The sequence below is a fragment of the Bos taurus genome, chromosome 21, assembly GCF_002263795.3.
Source record: "Bos taurus isolate L1 Dominette 01449 registration number 42190680 breed Hereford chromosome 21, ARS-UCD2.0, whole genome shotgun sequence".
Classification (NCBI taxonomy): Eukaryota; Metazoa; Chordata; class Mammalia; order Artiodactyla; family Bovidae; genus Bos; species Bos taurus.
The window spans coordinates 22,078,789-22,098,200 of record NC_037348.1 but is presented as its reverse complement, the minus strand read 5'-3'; the positions used below and the strand labels follow the sequence as shown (position 1 = coordinate 22,098,200).

The following is a 19,412-nucleotide window of genomic DNA, read 5'->3' as shown; positions in this document are numbered from 1 at the left end:
TTCAGCTTTAGCGTCATTCCTTCCAAAGAACACCCAGGACTGATCTCCTTTAGAATGGACTGGTTGGATCTCCTTGCAGTCCAAGGGACTCTCAAGAGTCTTCTCCAACACCACAGTTCAAAAACATCAATTCTTCGGTGCTCAGCTTTCTTCACAGTACAACTCTCACATCTATACGTGACCACAGAAAAAACCATAGCCTTGACTAGACAGACCTTTGTTACTCCTACCCCAAATGCATAATCTGAAATTAATCATCAGGACACACTACACAAACCCTAATGAAGGGACAGTCCATAAAATAACTGGCCTGTCACTTCAAAGGGCTTCCCTGGTGGCTCAGCTGGTAAAGAATATACCTGCAATGGGGGAGACCTGGGTTCGATCCCTGGGTTGGGAAGATCCCCTGGAGAAGGCAACGGCTCCCCACTCCAGTATTCTGGCCTGGAGAATTCCATGGACTCTATAGTCCATGGGGTGCAAAGAGTCGGATACACTTCAAAAATTTTCAAAGTCAAAGACAAAAACTGAACAACTGTTCCCAATGAAAGGATACTAAAGAGGACTTCCCTGGTGGTCCAGTGCCTAAGATTCTACATTCCCAATGTAGTGTTAGGGGAACCATATCCCACATACACCAACTAAAGATTCCACATTCCCAGTGAAGATTGAAGATCTTGCATGCTGAAACTAAGACCTGGTGCAGTCAAATAAGTAAATAAAAATAAAAATAAACATATTTTAAGAAAGAATAATAAGATTAAAAAAAAAAGCTCTAAGAAAAAAAGGGATACTACAGAGACATGTCAATCAAATATTGAAAGCAATCCTAGATTTTCTTTTGGCATACAAATGTATTGGGATAGTTTTCAAAATGTTTAAATAATATCTGCAGATTATATAATATACTATATCAAAGTTAATTTCCTGATTTTGATAATTTTATTATGGTTACATAAGAGACTACTCTTGTTTTTATGAAATAAACACCAAAGTTTTTATGGATAGATTGGCATCATATCAACTTACTCTCAAATGGTTTAGAAAAAAATGAACATATATACAGAGAAAGAAATAATAATGCAAGTGCAATAAATTCTTAGTATTTGGGAACCTGGGTAAAGAGTATATGGGAATTCTTTACAAAATGGCAACTTTTCTGTTAATCTGAAATTCTGAAAACATTAAAAGTTAAAGGAAAAAAAAGAAATGAAGATGTTTACTGAAGTGCATCAGGAATGATTTTGGCTGCAAGAAATGGAAAACAGACTCCCCGTGATTTAAACATTGAGATCTACCTTTGTTTCACAGACGTCTGGAAGAAAAAACTTGCTAGTGTTGGTTTAGCTGCTCACAATGCTGGCCCTGATCAGGCTGTTTTCTGTCTTTCTGAATTTGGAATTTTTTAATGTTTTCTCTTTTTGTGACTGCAAGATGGCTTCCATAGCTCCAGGCATCACGTCTGTATTCCAAGTACAAAGGGGATAGGGGCTGGCTGCAGTTGAATATGTTCCTTTGATCTGAAAACCAAAGATTTTCAAAAAGCTTCCTGTTTGGCTTTCCCTTAGGTCTCAATAACCAAACTGGTCATGTGGCCAGGCCCATCTGTGAGACAGCCTGGGAAGTGGCATCTGCCTATCTGGGCTCTGCAAAAGAAGAGTGGAGAGAGTTTTGCTAAGGAGTGATTGCTTTCCATTTGAAAAATATAGCCCATATTAATTTTTAGGTTCATCCTTTTTTATATTTATTTATTTCAACCTTTAAAAATATATATATTCATTTACTTGGTTGTTCCCGGCCTTTGTTACTGCATGCAAACTCTTAGCTGAAGCATGTGAACTTTCAGTTGCAGCATGTGGGATCTAGCTCCCACACTAGGGATCCAACCCAGGCTCCCCTGCACCAGGAGCACGGAGTCTTAGCCACTGGACCACCAGTGAAGTCCCTGTGATTTCATTCTTAATGGCAGCATTTCTTAAGGTTTGACCCATAAATGACCTACATCAAGATCGCCTTCTATAATTTTGATCTATGGGCCCTGAACATTCTTCAACATTCTGGCCAGTTATGCCACATATACAAAGCTCTGGTCATTCCTTGCTGGGCTGTTCCTCAGAGTTGTGTTTATAGCGAGCAACTCGAAGGGATGAAGCAGTGTCTTCTTCTGAGTCAAAGAGCAAATTGATTCCTCTCCTGTAACAGAACCCATGCATGTCTGGGCATCCATCTGGGCCCTTATTGTTTTTAATTTTTAAACATATTTATTTATTTTTGGCTGCCCTGGGTCTTTGTTGCTGCCTGGGCTCTTCTGTAGTTGGGGTGAGCAGGGGCTGCGCTCTAGTTGCGGCACGCGGGCTTCTCATCGCAGTGGCTTCTCTTGTTGCAGAGCACGGGCTCTAAGGCTTGGGGTCAATAGTTTCACAGCAGGTGAAAGCTTCCTGGACTAGAGATGGGACCCATGTCTCCTGCATTGGCAGGTGATTCTTCACCACTGAGCCACTAGGGAAGCCCCATCTGGGCTTTTCTGCATCATCCCTGTGGGACCCGATGGGCAAGGTAAACTGACACATAAATGATGCTCACGAGGCTTGCTGTCTCTGACCTGGGAATCTCATGCCTCCTGCCAGCAGCCATGCAGTAGTAACAGGTTGATGTACATGTCTGTAAGCAGGGTAAAATCCCAGCCTGAAAGAGTAAACTCTACTACAGGCAAAGCTGACAAGGAAGTTTGACTCTCTCTGCCTGGGTTTTGACAGGAGTGGGGAAGCCCCTTGAGAAGCCAAAAACTTGGCCCATACACGGGTTTAGGGTCTGAATGTATGGTTTCTATGTAATAAAATTCTCATGTCTAGTAATTGATTCCCATGCACCTCAACAAAAAAAAACAACAGCAACATTCGAGTCATATTCCCACTACCCAGGATTCCCATGGGGTATAAATCGAGCCCTCCTAAAGTTGAAAGCATAGTTAAAAACATTAGGAAATAATTCATCATAAACAAGAGCCTGCAGATAGAACAAACAGGGTTCAGTTCAGTTCAGTTCAGTTCAGTCGCTCAGTCGTGTCCGACTATTTGCAACCCCATGAATCACAGCACGCCAGGCCTCCCTGTCCATCACCAACTCCCGGAGTTCACTCAGACTCACGTCCATCAAGTCGTGATGCCATCCAGCCATCTCATCCTCTGTCGTCCCCTTCTCCTCCTGCCCTCAATCCCTCCCAGCATCAGAGTCTTTTCCAATGAGTCAACTCTTCGCATGAGGTGGCCAAACTACTGGAGTTTCAGCTTTAGCATCATTCCTTCCAAATAAATCCCAGGGCTGATCTTCAGAATGGACTGGTTGGACCTCCTTGCAGTCCAAGGGACTCTCAAGAGTCTTCTCCAACACCACAGTTCAAAAGCATCAATTCTTCGGCGCTCAGCCTTCTTCACAGTCCAACTCTCGCATCCATACATGACCACGGGAAAAACCATAGCCTTGACTAAACCGACCTTTGTTGGCAGAGTAATGTCTCTGCTTTTCAATATGCTATCTAGGTTGGTCATAACTTTCCTTCCAAGGAGTAAGCATCTTTTAATTTCATGGCTGCAGTCACCATCTGCAGTGATTTTGGAGCCCCCAAAAATAAAGTCTGACACTGTTTCCACTGTTACCCCATCTATTTCCTATGAAGTGATGGGACCAGATGCCATGATCTTCGTTTCCTGAATGTTGAGCTTTAAGCCAACTTTTTCACTCTCCACTTTCACTTTCATCAAGAGGCTTTTTAGTTCCTCTTTACTTTCTGCCATAAGGGTGGTGTCATCTGCATATCTGAGGTTCTTGATATTTCTCCCAGCAATCTTGATTCCAGCTTGTGCTTCTTCCAGCCCAGCGTTTCTCATGATGTACTCTGCATATAAGTTAAATAAGCAGGGTGACAATATACAGCCTTGACGTACTCCTTTTCCTATTTGGAACCAGTCTGTTGTTCCATGTTCAGTTCTAACTGTTGCTTCCTGACCTGTATACAGATTTCTCAAGAGGCAGGTCAGGTAGTCTGGTATTCGCATCTCTTTCAGCATTTTCCAGAGTTTCTTGTGATCCACACAGTCAAAGGCTTTGACATAGTCAATAAAGCCGAAATAGATGTTTTTCTGGAACTCTCTTGCTTTTTCCATGATCTAGCGGATGTTGGCAATTTGATCTCTGGTTCCTCTACCTTTTCTAAAACCAGCTTGAACATCAGGAAGTTCACGGTTCACGTATTGCTGAAGCCTGGCTTGGAGAACTTTGAGCATTACTTTACTAGCGTGTGAGATGAGTGCAATTCTGCGGTAGTTTGAGTATTCTTTGGCATTGCCTTTCTTTGGGATTGGAATGAAAACTGACCTTTTCCAGTCCTGTGGCCACTGCTGAGTTTTCCCAATTTGCTGGCGTTTGAGTGCAGCACTTTCACAGCATCATCTTTCAGGATTTGGAATAGCTCAACTGGAATTCCATCACCTCCACTAGCTTTGTAGTGATGCTTCCTCAGGCCCACTTGACTTCACATTCCAGGATGTCTGGCTCTAGGTGAGTGATCACACCGTTGTGATTATCTGGGTCGTGAAGATCTTTTTTGTACAGTTCTTCTGTGTATTCTTGCCACCTCTTCTTAATATCTTCTGCTTCTGTTAGGTCCATACTATTTCTGTCCCTTATCGAGCCCATCTTTGCATGATATGTTCCGTTGGTATCTCTAATTTTCTTGAAGAGATCTCTAGTCTTTCCCATTCTGTTGTTTTCCTCTATTTCTTTGCATTGATCGCTGAGGAAGGCTTTCTTATCTCTTTTTGCTATTCTTTGGAACTCTGCACTCAGATGCTTATATCTTTCCTTTTCTCTTTCTAACTAACAAGGTTAGAGCTCCCCAAACTTGAAATAACAGAACTACCTGTTGAAAGAGAATATAAAATTAATGTAACTAGAGGCATAAAGGAAGGAATAAAAAGATAAGGAAAGAATAGAACTCAGTGAAGAGTAGTTGTGCGTGCTCAGTTGTGCCTGACTCTTTGCAACCCCATGGACTGTATCCTGCCAGGCTCTTTGTGGGATTATACTGGTAAGAACACTAGAGTGAGTTATCATTTCCTTCTCCAGGGGGGTCTTCCCAGCCCAGGGACAGAACCCATGTCTCCTGAATCTCCTGTATTGCAGGCAGATTCTTTACCCTGAGCCACCAGGGAAGCCTTAGTAAAGAGTAGGCATATTTGAAAAAGAACTAAATGGAGTTTGTAGATGGGAAAACAGTTCTTAAGGAAGAAAAAACTCAAAGGATAGGTTAAACGACAGATTAGACATGACTGGAAAGAGAAGTTAGTAAACTGGAAGACAGATTTGATGAAATTACGTAGATGTAGCACAAAAATTAAGAGTAGAAAAATATAAAAGGGAGGTAGAAAGACATGAAGAATAGAATGGAAATGCTTAATACGCATCTAATTAATCTTCTACAGGGAAAGAACAAATATGAAGAAGCGGCATTTAAAGAGATTTTAGAAAAATTTTCTAGAACATTTGGAAGACATATAGCAAAGTCTTCCAGTTGTTCCCTGTCATCTAAAAGTAATGGCCCTCAAAGTGAGATCCCAGAGAACAGGCAGCATCAGCATCACCTGAGAATTTGTTAAAAGTGCAAATTCTCCCCACCATCCAAGACATACTAAGGCAGCAACTCAGAGTTTCTGAGCTCTTTGAGCCCCAGAATGTGCTCATCAATCTGTGTTTTATATGACCAGAGGTCAGCAAACTATAGCCAATGGGTCAAATCTGCCCCACTGTCTGCTGTTGTAAATAAAGTTTTATTAGAATACAGTCATGTCCATTTATTTATGTGTGGTCTATGGCTGCTTTCATGATACACTGGCAGAGGTGAGTAGTTATGAGGAGACAGGAACAGATGACCTGCAAAACTCTTTACAGCAAAAAGTTTACCAACCCCTGACTTAGACCAATGATACATCTCAGTGAGTGTGGTTCCCAGAGTTTCTCTTCTATTCCTCTTAGATGGATGCTCAAGTGATGGTAGCAATGGTCAACAGACCTGAAGAGCTTCCAAATAAAGCTCCCTGGTAGTCCAGTGGTTAAGAATCTGCCTGCTAATGCAGGGGACATAGGTTCGATCCCTGGTCTGGGAAGATCCCACATGTCTAGGGGCAACTAAGCCTGTGCGCCACAACTCCTGAAGCCTTCCCTCTAGAACCTGTGCTCCACGACAAGAGAAGCCACTGCAATGAGACACTGTGCACCACAGCTAGTGAGTAGCCCCCACCTGCCAACCGCAACTAGAGAAAGCCTGTGCAGTGACAAAGACCCACTGCAGTCATCAATACATTTAAAAATAATTTTTTTAAAGGTCCCAGTTTTAAATTTACTCCTGCAAAAGCAGCCATATCAGTTCTTGGAAACAACTTAGGTGACATTAGCACATAAGAAAATAATTTTGCCATTCTGCAAGTCAGGTCACCTGGGTCTTCATTCTGGGTTCACCATCCTGAAATTCTTAGCGTGTCCAACATATGCAATTTCTCCTTGCCTGTGCCTTTACTTTTAACTTTTTTTTTTTAACCCTCCCAGAACTTCAACATATAACTTTTAATTTTTGTCCAGTTAGGGGCTTTCCGGTAGGCGGCCTAGTCATGACTTCCACCCCATGGACCAATAGTAATCAGCACAGCAGAACATAAAAAGCTGAAACCAAAGTACCTGCGAAGCAGGGGAAAGGGGAAAATCTAATGAGAAGCAAGATGATTTACATCAAAGAACTTCAGAAAGAGGGCCGAAGCACCTGAAGAAGGAAGGGATGGAGTTAAAAATACAAATATTGGTCAAAAATGTGTACAAGGTGCAGTTAGACACCCAGATCCTTTCCACTGTGGCTGTAGACGAGAGGTTAACTGGGGAAGTAGAGGCAGAGATGTTTTGGACTTAGGGAGAGGCAAATACAAAGCTTCCAGTGAGGTGTTTTTTGAAAACAGAGAGATTAAGCACAAGGCAACACGTCAAATAGTGGGACTCTTAGCAGTTTTTTTCCCCACGTGACTCTCAGAGAGCCAGCAGCTTATTTATACTTCTGGTTAGTCAACTGGAAGATTCTTTAGGCAGGAGAAATTGACCTGCCCAAGAGAAAAAACAAATTTTAGAGTCTCTCCTGTGGTACAGATGAATCTATTTCCAGGGCAGGAACAGAGATGAAGATGTAGCATGTGGACACAGGTAGGGAAACGGAGGGTGGGGCGAACTGGGAGGTTAGAATTGACATATATACACGACCTGTGTAACACGCCGGCTGGGAGGAACTGACGAGAACGCATAAGGAGCTCAGCTCGGTGCTCTGTGATGACCTAGGGGGGTGAGATGCAGGGGTGCAGGAGAGAGGTCTAAGAGGGAGGGGATGTATGTATACACATGGCAGATGCACTTCATTGTACAGCAGAAACTAACGCAACATTGTGAAGCAATTATATTCCAATAAAGAAAGCAAAACACACCCCAAATCCTAAGGATATTGTTACTCGGAGGACATGCATTGAAAATTCTGGGTCTCTGTTCCAGTGAGCTCTTTAGTCAGGAAACCTCACAGGTGCACAGAGCTTCCAGTCAGTTCTTTAAAAACAACTGATATTTGTACTCCCTTATTTTTTCCTGATTCTACTAGTAATGCACACTTATCTCTAAAACTGTATATAATTTAGAAATGTGTAAAGTGGAAGATAATTTTCCCAGTAGTCCCTACTCCTCAAAGACAAATGTTATTAACCGTATCTTGATATACTTACAAATTTTTTTCCATTTAAATGTAACAGGTCCTGGCTTGATTCCTGTAATAAGGCCAAAATAAGTGGGTTTGAGACAAAATCAATACTTCTCTCTCAGCCACCTTATAGCCTAGAAGCAGTTTAGAGCTGATACCGTGGTTCCCCAGGGCTGGGAACCCAGGGGCCATCGCTGCTATTGTTCTGTCATTCTCAACACAGTTTTTATCTAATGGTCTACAAAGAGGGAAAAGGTCTTTCTCCTTTTCATTTAAGGGCATGATCCCAAAGTTGCCTGTATTTCTTCTGCTAACATCTGTGGGGTGAAACATGACCAGATCTATTCACAAGGGCGAGTGGGAAATGTAGTCTTAAGTTGATTTTAGCTGGGCAATGAAGCATCCAGTTAAAGTTCAGAATTTCTTTTAATGAAGGAAGAAGGGGAGAATGAATGTTGAGAGAACAGCTAGCAATTTCTGCTACAGAATATATAAAAATATTAATTTAAATCATTTTAATTTCCACAAACAAGATATCTATACATATTTAGTGTTTCTGTCTTAATTATGAATGGAGTCAAGGATTACCAGAGGCGTGAGGGAAGCCTCTAGATGGAGACCAAAATGAACAAACTAAAAATTGAACTCAGACAAAACAGAGACTGACAATACAAGGAGTAGAAGAAAATATAAAAAGAGGAATAACCTCTAATTAATAGCACACCCTTGAAATGAGTATAGGATGCTATTTTAAAAAGGAGCAGTCAGAAATCAGGAAAGAGCATTTAGAAATTAAAAATACAATCATAGAAATAAAAGTTCAACAGAAAGGAAAGACAAAATTGAAAGAAAGAGCTGAAAAAATTTATTAGGAAATAGAATAACAACAGCAAAAGACAAAAAAATAGAAAATAGGAGAGAAAAGATGAGAAAATTAGAAGAGCAATGTAGGCGATCCATTAACTGATCAAGTAGAATCTCCATGAAAGAAAGAAAAAAGAATATTGTCAAAAAGATAAGACAATTTCCCAGAACTAAAGGATATGAGTATTCAGTTTCCACATACATATCTAATGCCAGTGTGGTGAACAAAAATAAAGCCTCCCACCAAAGGACATTATCATAAAATATCAGAATACTAAGCCTTCAGAGAATGGGAGTGTGTGTGAAAATAAACAAACAATAATAGCCCTCAAAAAGCAGGTCACCTACAAAGGAAAGGTGAGTGTGAGTGGAATGTGAGTGGACTTCCCAATGGCAATACTGGAAGTGAGAGAACAGTGAAGCAATGCATTCAAAGAAGTAAATGCGAAGGATTTCTGATGAAGAAGACTATTCTTAGCCCAAATATCAGTCAAGTCTGAGGGAAAAATAAAAACATCTGCACACACACAAAGCCTGGAGGATTTTATTTTTATGTATTCTTTCCCAGGAAACTATTGGAGAATGTCCTCCGCTAACATGAATTAGTACATGAAGCAGGAGGACAACTTGAGATGCAGGAGGCAGAAGTCAGAAGACGGGAGATGAAGGGAACTCTCAGGACGATGGAGGAGAGCCAGCAGATAGCAGGTGAGGAAAGCAAGAGTACAGGATGGAGCAGGTAGGCAAAATGGTCTGCAAGAGAAGTTCCCTCCCAAACTGACCATTCATAGGTTCAGTAATGTCTTTCACAGTTCAGGGAACTTTAGAAAGAAGACCAGAGGGACCAGAAGACGGGAGAGACAGAACTAAAATCCAAATACTATAAATCAGAGTTTGGGAAAGGATTTCTAATGAGTTGAGAGAAATCTAAGCAAGTAAAAAGAGAAATCTAAGCAAATAAAAAGTTTTTAACTAAAAAATAATGTAAAAATGGAACTATTGTGTATTGTGTAAACACTTAATATTGACTTAACAAAAATTATCATATATTAATAACTACATTGAAAGAATGGGAGCAGGGAAAATCATATTTGTGTTGGGGGCACAAAAGAGCCAAAGCATTCTTCCCCATAGTAGAAAATGAATAGTTAACATCTAAAACTGAAAAAATAATCACAAAACAGCAGGAAAAACTTATTTACCGTGGGAACTGGGACTTACTTGGGAAAATTGTGTGCCTTGTAAAGCTATTGTTAAAAAATTCACATGTATTTATTTGATTAAAACATTAAATGGAAAGTGATTAGATTAACCACAATAAGAATAGAAGTAGAATGACTATTTTCCAAATTAGATAAGGGAAAAATGGAAATAAAAAAGAGTCATTCAGGGTTTCCCTGGTGATCCAGTGGTTATGAATCCACATGTCAATGCAGGGAACACTGGTTAGATCCCTGATCTGGGAAGATTTCACAGGCCTCGGGGCAACTAAGCCCTTGCTCCGCAACTACTGGGCTCCCACGCCTAGAGGCCAAGTTCCACAACAAGAAAAGCCAGTGCCATGAGAAGCCCGCACACAGCAACAAAGACTGTAAATAAAAACGGAAGTTAAAACAACAACAGCAACAGTCATTCAGTGCAACAGAACCCAGACATGATAGATCCCTGCATTGGTGAATTGGTGGGTGAAAATAGAGGATTTAGCTCAACACCCATTCCAGTGTCCTACGGCGCCTTCCTATATCTCAGAAGCTGAAAGGCTATAACTACATTGCCTAAATGTTATTGCGGCTAGGATTCTGGATGCAGTTTTGGCACTTCCAGTCCAATTTTGTTTATTAGATTTGTGAGATGGAAGCGAAGCTGAGCCTTTATATGTGCTGTCTCTATTGGTGAGTACTGTTGTATTTTTCTATGGTGGCTTCAGGATCCAGGAGGTGGCCAGTGTAGTGACAACCTTCCAATTCAGTAGGTAGCTTCCAGATTTTAGAAGAAGCTGTGGCTTTTTTGTTGGCCTGGGTCTGTAGCATGTGTCTCCAGGTCACTTCTGAACTTTCAACCCAGAGTCTGTTTCCTCAGCCGTTCACACAAGTCCTTAAGCCATTTTATACCCTATAGTAAACTCTTCTGTACTTTACCTAGGATGAATTCTGTTCTTTGAAACTGAAACCAGACAATGTAACAAGAAAGCAGAAAATATAAAGTAAAAGCATGATAAACAGTACAAAATAAGACAGAAGAAATAAATCCAATTATAATGAGTGAATCAAACTAGCCTCTAGCTAATAGAGATACATTCTCATTAAATTTTCTAAAAAACAATCTATGAGACACATGAAAAGTAGAGTGAAATACTACACAGGAATTAAAAGAATCAACACAAACGAATTTCAAAAGCAATGGTAAATGAAAAAAAGCTGTCAAAGTTTATTTAGCATGATGTAGCTTTTTTTGTAAAATTAAAAAAATAAAATTTGGTATTCCATATGCAGTTGGTGGATCCATATGTCGTATATAATAAAAATGTAAAAACATTAATGCGAATGACACGAACCAACTTGAGCCCAGTGACCATCTCTAGGGAGGAGGGATAAAGAATAAGGGTGGGGTTTTAGTTCTGCCTGATTTTCTATTTCTTTAATAAATACCAAGTAAATGAAGCAAAATGTTTTGATACATTTAACTTTGATAGGGGAGGGCGTGGGTGGCGCTAACATTTTCTGCAATCTTCTGCGTGTCCCTGATAGTCGCTGCCGCTGCTGCTGCATAGATACCAGTTTACAAAAGGCAGAGACACACTCTGAGAGGCGTCCAGGACTCTTTACACACATCAACATCTCTACGGAGAGGAACTTCGGGGGCTGCAGCAGAGGGAGAAAACCAATGAGGCTGACAGACTAGGCTGGAGCTGGAGTCCGAGAGAAGCCACGGGCGCTCATAAAGAGCCTGGAAAAGGGGCCGGGGCAGAGGAGCGAAGAGGGGGACCCCCGGGCGGGGGGGGGCACGGTGTCTCAAGTTCGTGCAAACTCGGGAGATGGTTTTAGAAACTGAGATCCAGATTTAGTAACTGTTTTCTTGGGTGGGCCCGAGCGGACCGTCAGCGACACAGCTCGAGGGAGGAAGCGGGCTGGGAGGCGGAGGACGGAGGGCAGCTGTTAGGCCCCACAGGGTGGGAACCGAGGGAGAGGATTGCTCAAGCGTAGGTCGCCCGTTTTCGCCCCACTGAAGGAATTCGGCCTGACTGGGGAGGGCGAGCAAGGTGTTCAAACTCTTTGAAAACTGTAACGTCAATCCGAAGGCCAGGCGAGCCCTACCAGGGAGCGCTTCAGTAAAATGGTACCCTAGCTGCTCCCTCACGTCTGGCCCACTCTGCCGCGCGAGCCGGGGGTTTCCTCGCGGGGTCCGCGCGGCGGGTCGCGAGCCGGGCGCGGGACGCCGGGGAAAGCCCTCCGGCGGCGGGCGCGGGGCAGGGTCGGGGCCGGGCGGCGGGCGGGCCGCGCCGAGGGCGGGGCCGGGCGCGCGGGGGCGGACCTCGGCGCGCTCCCGGCCGCTCGCTGGCGGTGGGGCCGCGGCGGCTCCTCTGCCGGGTCGCGCCGGAGGACGGGATTCGGGCGGCGGCCGGGGCTGGCCTGCGGACGGACGGGTGGGCCGAGGCAGGGCCCGCGCCCGCCGTCTCCTGCCTCCTGCCGGCGCCGGGCCCGCGCCATGGCCGCCTCGCCGGGCTCCGGCAGCGCCAACCCGCGGAAGTTCAGTGAGAAGATCGCGCTGCACACGCAGCGGCAGGCCGAGGAGACGCGGGCCTTCGAGCAGCTCATGACCGACCTCACCCTGTCGCGGGTGAGGGCCCGGGTCGCGCGGGCGGGGGCGGCCGCGGCACGGGGAGAGGTCGCGGGGCCGAGGCGCCGGCGGGGCCGGGCGCGGGGCCCGGGAGCTGGCCGGGAGGAGTCCGGGAGCGGGGCCGGCGCCCCCCCGCGCGGCCTCGGCGCGGGCCCGCCTTCCGACACCCGCTGACCGTCTGCGGTCGCCGCGGAGGTGGGAGGGTCGCGGGGGCCGGCTGTGCGGGGAGATGGGAAGGGGCCGAGCCCGGGAAGGCGGGCCGCCGGGTGAGGGAGGCCTAAGGGGGAGGGTGACCGGGAGCCCCGGGAGGAAATCACAAACAGCTTGGAGGCGGGAGGTGCGGCTTCTCGCTGCTCCGAACATCCACCGCCCGCGAGTCCTCCGGGACTGCCCGGCGGGGCGGGCCCGGGGCTCCCACCCGCTCCCTCGGGAGAGCTCCGCGCACCCGTGCATCCGGGGACGGTCCCGGCCTGCTTTGGGGTCCGTATGGGTATCAAGCGGTGACTCCTTATCGAGTATGGGGCTTCGCTTCTCTCTCTCAGTGGAGGTGCTGTATCCGTCAGGTTTACCGAGTTCGGCCCCGGTGTATCATACGAACTGGGAAGGTGCACAGCGTTGCGGGTGACCCGAGGAGGGTCCAGGGGAACCTAGTAAGGCGCGGGCCGCGCGACCAACACCCAGCGAGGTTAGGTAACTGTCGAGGGAGGCAGTGGAGGATGGAGAACCAGCAGGAGTGTCCGCGCAGGGCTGCGGGTAAGGAGGGTCAGCGTGAGCGGGGACAGGCCTTGAGGATCCTGAGTGCTGACCTTGAAGGACCATCAGGAGGATGGGGGAGGGTATGCAGGGGCGGGGCCGGGGTGCGGGGCAACCCGGAGGAGAGCTGAGTCGCAGACTGGTGGTCCCTGGCTCCCCGAGCTGCAGACGCGTCCGTTTCTGGCCAGCAGTGTTTGGATATCTGTTGCCAGAATTGGGAGGGTTTTCGTAGAAATCAAAGTTAAGAGATTTTAAATGTAAAACCGACATTTCTTTACATTTAAAATTGGGAGACCTGATAACACTCCTGATTCCCATGTGACAGCCGCTGGCTGGAGCTGGGTGGTGGCTGCGCACGCCTTCTCTGGCTGGCCACAGTTCACACCACACCCTGTCATGATCCCCCCTCCTGATCCCCCACTGCTGAGCCTAGGTGTCACTTGCCATTTATCATATTTTTGATGTGGTTTTTTTTTTTTTTTTTTAGCGAAGTTAAGGAGAAACAGAAATATTTCTTATGCTTACTTTTCTGTCATCATGAGAAGAAATATATGCAGATAAAAAAGACAGGATTTCAACAATTTTTTTCCCCCTTGTGTCCTGGCTGGCTTCACTCATTTATGACCTGCCTGGCGTCCATTTGCGACCTTGGTTGTGTCCCGGGATGAGCATGTCAAGCCCATCCCATTGAGGAACATGACAGGGTGATGGTTGAGAATTAATGCTGGGGCCTGTGTTGTTTAAATACATAAATTTTATGTGTACAGATACATGCATTCTGTATGTATATCTAGAGTTGATCTGCTTGCTCACCTAATTCATGAATCCTGTTTAAAGTGTCTCAGACAAACGAGGCCGTGAGTAATGTACAGACTTTTTCAAAGGCAGTTAATTTTCACAAGTCCTGTGTTCACTGAAATGAGTCTGATTATGTTACTAAAAATGTTCAAACGTAAACTTGTATGTAAAATTCTTTGCTTTAACTGTGATATAACCATTAGCTAAAACGTAGGTACCAATAAATTCAAAGTTACAAATGCAGTGAGTTCAAATGGAATTAAGTTAATGTGATAAATGCTGTTTTGCTGAACTGAATTGAGGCTTTCAGTGTGAATCTCATGTTAAACCCTATAGTTCAGATTATCTGGAGTTTAGCAAGCTTGACCAACTGTGCCTTATATGATAATTCAATTCAGCCACCACTTTTCTCTGTTCTAAGTACTATAAAATTATGATGTCATTTTGTCCTTCACCTTGTACAGGACATTATTTACATGTTAATTCTGCCTATGTTCATTTCTGCTGTCTACCAATTGCAAGTAAAATCATGAATGCTACTTGGCTCCGCTGTGTTCATAAACACAAAGGCAAATGATAACTGTATTTGCCTAGTAATTTTTGCTTATTTACATTTTTAGGAATAACTTTCATAATGAAATGACAACGCTGAAGTACTTTTCATAGAGAATTCTTTGATTCCCTGAGCATATGTCCAAAACTCCAAGGGTCCAAAGATCTCAGATGGAAAAGAATCTATCCTGTTCAGTAGATTATCGATAACCTGATGGCACATATACTGATTTTCCATCACCAGCCCATGGCAGTCATGCTTATGGATGGAACAGACATTGCTAATCAACCTAGGTACTCTTTCCTTCCTGAATCTGTGCTGGGCTTTGAGTCTTTCTCCTTATAATCAGAGTTGGAGCTAAATCCTGTTTGTTTAGTTGGTGGGATAGATTAGATTATGGAGAATTTTCCACTCTAGCTTTAGGGGTTCAGTCTTATCAGGAAGCAATGGATAATTTTTGAGAAGAGAATGCTAGGAGGATCAGTTCAGTGATGATGGTAAAGAGGAGGAAGAAAACGGAGGCAGATAGGCCTGGAAAGAGGCCGTTCCTTTGTTCATTCATTAATTTGTCGGTACTTGAGTGCCCAGTGGGGAGATGTTGGGGTGGAGTGAAAGGTGGGGGGAGGTGAAGATGTGGTGCCTCACTTCAAAGATCTTATTAATTTGTTTAGCAAACACCTTTTGAGTCTCTAGAGTGTGTGTGTGTGTGTGTGTGGTCGGGGGAGGGGGCATAGGGTAGGATGGACCCTGGGGATACAGTAGTACAGTGCGTGCGTGTGAAGTCGCTCAGTCAGTCATGTCTGACTCTCTGCAACCCTGTGGACTGTAGCCCTCCAGGCTCCTCTGTCCGTGGAATTCTCCAGGCAAGAATACTGGAGTGGGTTGCCATTTCCTTCTCCAGACAATAGTACGGTAGTGTCTCTTAATAGATTGTAGGGATGCTAAGGAAGACAAAGATTAATGGAGAAGACATTCATTTGATAAGTAAGGGCACATTTTGATGAATATTACGAAAGGGGAACAGCTGGGAGGGTATGGTAGAGAGTCCTCACCTCTTCCAGTGTCATAAAGAATTAATGGGAGTGGGCAAGGGTACTTGCATGTTGAAGGAAGCAGAATGTTTTAGGCATAGGGACAGAGGTGCAGCAAAGGAATGAAGAGGGTGATTTGAGATGAAGCATTCTCGGGGATTTGGGACTTGATCCCAAGGACAATGGAAAGGCATTGAAGGGGTTGAACCAGGAGAGATTTACGTTTTAAAAGAATGACTGTAACTCCCGAATGTAGGATAGATCAGAGGAGGAGGTCACAGGGAAATGGTTTAGAGTCTAGGAGTTGTGATGGTGGCAGTGAAAAGGATGCAGAGAGGTGAACAGGTTGATACTTAGGAGGCAGAAAGGACCAGAATGGTGAATGGACCAGGGAGCCAAGGGGGAGGGAGGACTCAAGAATGATCTCCAGCTTTCAGAGCTGAGCCATTTCAGGGTGTCCTCTGTTGAGAGGGGCTTCCCTGGTGGCTAAGGTGGTAAAGAGTTTGCATGCAATGCAGGAGACCTGGGTTCGATCCCTGGGTCAGGAAGATCCCCCTGGAGAAGGGAATATCTACCCACTCCATTATCCTTGCCTGGAGAATTCCATGGACTGAGGAGCCTGGCAGGCTACAGTCTTTGAAGTCACAAAGAGTCGGACCAACTGAGCAACTAGCACTTTCACTTCACTTCTGTTAAGAGAGGGAGTGCTGGCAGGAGCAAGTTGGGAGCAGACTCGGTGTCAGGAGATGGCTGAGTTTGAGGTGCGCATGAGGCACTTAAGTAGAGATGGTTCAGCAGACGGTTGTCCATGCACTTCTGGAGCTCAAGAAGGAAGTCTTAACTGGGGGGGTCTCTTTGGTTGGTAGCAGCAGGAATAGATTCTGCTGCCTAGGAAGAATTTCTAGAACAGATCTTACAGATTGGTGGCCTGAATTGTAATTTGGCTGTGTGATTTTTTTTTTTTTCAATTTCTTTGGTGGGAGGCCCCAAATGTTTTGGTTTTTTTTAATTAGGGCCAACAGTGAATATTGAGATTTTTACATTAAAATCTGGACTCTGGCTTCTTTTGAAAAATGAGATTATCTAACAACACTTACTGTCCATTTCTGTATGACTGCTGAATGGCAGCTGCCCCCCTTAGACAAGGCATGGACATGTCCTTCATTCTGCCACAGACCTCCTCATTCCCTGTGGTTTCCTCACAAGTGATTCTAGCCTGCTTCGCTTATTTGCCTTCCATACTTGACACCCCTATGCTCTTGAGTTTGTAACCTCTGCTGCAGAATGAAACATGCAAAGGGCCTAGGAGATGTCCAAGGAGCTGCACCATTTAAAGGAGAGGTAAAGGAGGAAGGGAGGAGAAGGGGCGACAGAGGATGAGATGGTTGGATGGCATCATTGACTCAATGGACACGAGTGTGAGTAAACTCTGGGACATGGTGAAAGACAGGAAAGCCTGGCACGCTGTAGTCCATGGGGTCACAAAGTCGGACAAGACTGAACGACAGCCGAGAAGGATGAGCCCACAAAGATGACTGAAGAGTAGACAGAGAGGTAGGAAAAAAGCCAGGAGGATTACGGTTCAGAGAAGGGAAGGTGGACCAGCCGAGCCCGGTGCTGCTGGCTAGTCTGATGTGATAAAGACCCAGCCTCTGGTCTAGTCATTTGGAGGTTGTTGGTGACCTTGCTGAGAGCCACCACATCCACAGCATACTGGGTAGAAGGGAGCTTGCGAGGCATTGAGGGCTTGAATCAAGGAAGCAGGGAAAGGGTTGGGAACCTGTTTAAGAAGTCTGGCTTTGAAGGACAACTGGTAGTGTTGAGAAGCCACAGGATAAATGCCACATCAACCTGGAATGTTAATTTTGCTTGACTATTTGGGAGGAACTATCACTTTCTTGGGCTTCCCAAGTGGTGCATGGTAAAGAGTCTGCCTGCCAGTGCAGGAGATGCAAGTGATGTGGGCTTAGGCCCTGGCTCAGGAAGATCCCCTGGAGTAGGAAGTGGCAACCTGCTTTAGTATTCTTGCCTGGAAACTTCCATGGTCAGAGGAGACTGGTGGGCTGCAGTCCTTGGGGTCGCAGAAAGTCAGACATGACTGGGCATGCATGCACATCACTTTTGTATTAAAACAGGCAATAGATAGGGTATAGTGAGGCCTCTGGGAGAGGAACAGAGAGAGGGGAGGATAAAGATTAGATGTGGTTTGACTATGGAGTGTTATCGCTTTGCCAGGCATTGTGCTGATCACTTTCCATTCATTGTCTCATGTAGTTCTCACAGTAACCCTATGGACTGTGGGTCTACAGTGTTCCTCATTTTGTGGAAGCTTGCATGGCCAGTTCTAGGGTTTGATTATGGTTGTCACACTGAATATCTATATGCTCAACTGCTTTTCTCCCCCACTGAGATATCCAGGGGTACTAGCGGCATTTGCTGAAAACAGTTCTCCACTGAACTGCTGTGACACTGGTCAAAAGTCAATTGGCCATATATGTGTGGGTCTGTTTTTGGACTCTCTCCTGTTTCTGTTGATCTGTTCATCTTTCTTTTGAACAGTAGCACACTGTCTGGATTATGATAGCTTTATAATCACTCTCAAAATGAGGTAACTTAAGGCTTGTGTCTTTACTGTTCTTAAAAATTGCTTTGGCTACTCTAGCTCATTCACTTATCCATAAATTTTAGAATTGTCATGTCAGTTTCTGTGAAGAGGCCTGCTGGGATTTTTGAGGGGAATTGTGTTGACTCTTGATAAGACTTTTTCAAAAAGGAATTGGTGAGACTTAGATCTCATTTTTATAGACATTAGAGGAAATTCCACTAAAGTATGAGACAAAAAAAAAAAAAAAGATAACCAACCTCAACTGTACAGCACAGGAACTCTGTTCAATATTCTGTAATATCCTAAATGGGAAGAGAATTTGAAAAAGAATATATATATATTTATAAATCAATCACATTGCTGTACATCTGAATCAAGCACAACATTGTAAATCAACTATAGTCCAATATAAAATAAAAATTTTTTAGACTTTTTAAAAAATTGAAAAAAAAAGTGTTATGCCTATAGGCTAAAAGTTGCTAACTCAAGGTACCAGGTGAGGTAAAAAAATGAATGGAGGGATCAGGAAGGAGGTGGTAAATGGTCACTGATCTCAGGCCATAGGGAGGATAACAGGGTACAGTGAGGACTTGGGGAAACCAGAGAACCCAAGCCCTGTCTAAACTTCATGCCACATCTCACAGCTCCATGCCTTGTTGCCATGCAAGAATATGGGTTCAGTGTTTGTCAGATCTTTCAATCAAGAGAAGATGGAAATCCAGATTTTTGTGCCTTCTTGCAATGTTTTAAAATTTAAAACAAGTGGGTCAGTACCATGTGGGTCGAACAGAATTCTGTAGGCTAACCATGGCCTATAGCCTGATGGTCCAAGACCTCTGTCTCAGGCCACTCATTCTTTGGTCCTCATTTTCCTTGTCAGTAAGCATGATGGTATTGGAGACCATCGCTGAGGTTCTTTCTAGCTCGCTCGTTCTCAATTTCAAAAGAGGAGGGCATCAGAATTACTCAGTAGTTTAGGAGATAGCTGAAGATATCAGCACTAATGGTGTTTTGAGCAGTTGTCCCAGACCCTTACACACCACTGTCACATCTGTTCTCTGACTTTAATCCTTCCATCATCTTTGTGAAGTAGGCAGTAAAGTGATTTGTGCAACCACATGGGAATGCCAGGTTACGAAGTCAGGTCTTCCCATTCCAAATCCAGCGCTCTTTTTTACTGTGGTACAACCAGCC

General features: G+C 44.6%; 1 protein-coding gene across 4 annotated transcripts in view; it reads left to right on the top strand.

Moving 5' to 3' along the window:
• Window positions 1–12,180: 12,180 nt before the first annotated feature.
• CRTC3 (CREB regulated transcription coactivator 3) overlaps window positions 12,181–19,412 on the top strand; it is a 96,069-nt gene continuing 88,837 nt past the window's right edge. For 2 of the 4 annotated variants that reach the window (XR_009492112.1, XR_009492111.1), the window contains exon 1: window positions 12,197–12,478. Coding sequence is in view for 2 of the 4 variants with exons in the window: in XM_024982322.1 (XP_024838090.1) it covers window positions 12,347–12,478 (132 nt within the window). In the remaining 2 variants the exon portion in view is untranslated. Of the gene's footprint in view, window positions 12,479–19,412 lie in introns of all 4 variants that reach the window. The other 2 variants (XM_024982322.1, XM_024982323.2) reach the window with 2 other exon arrangements.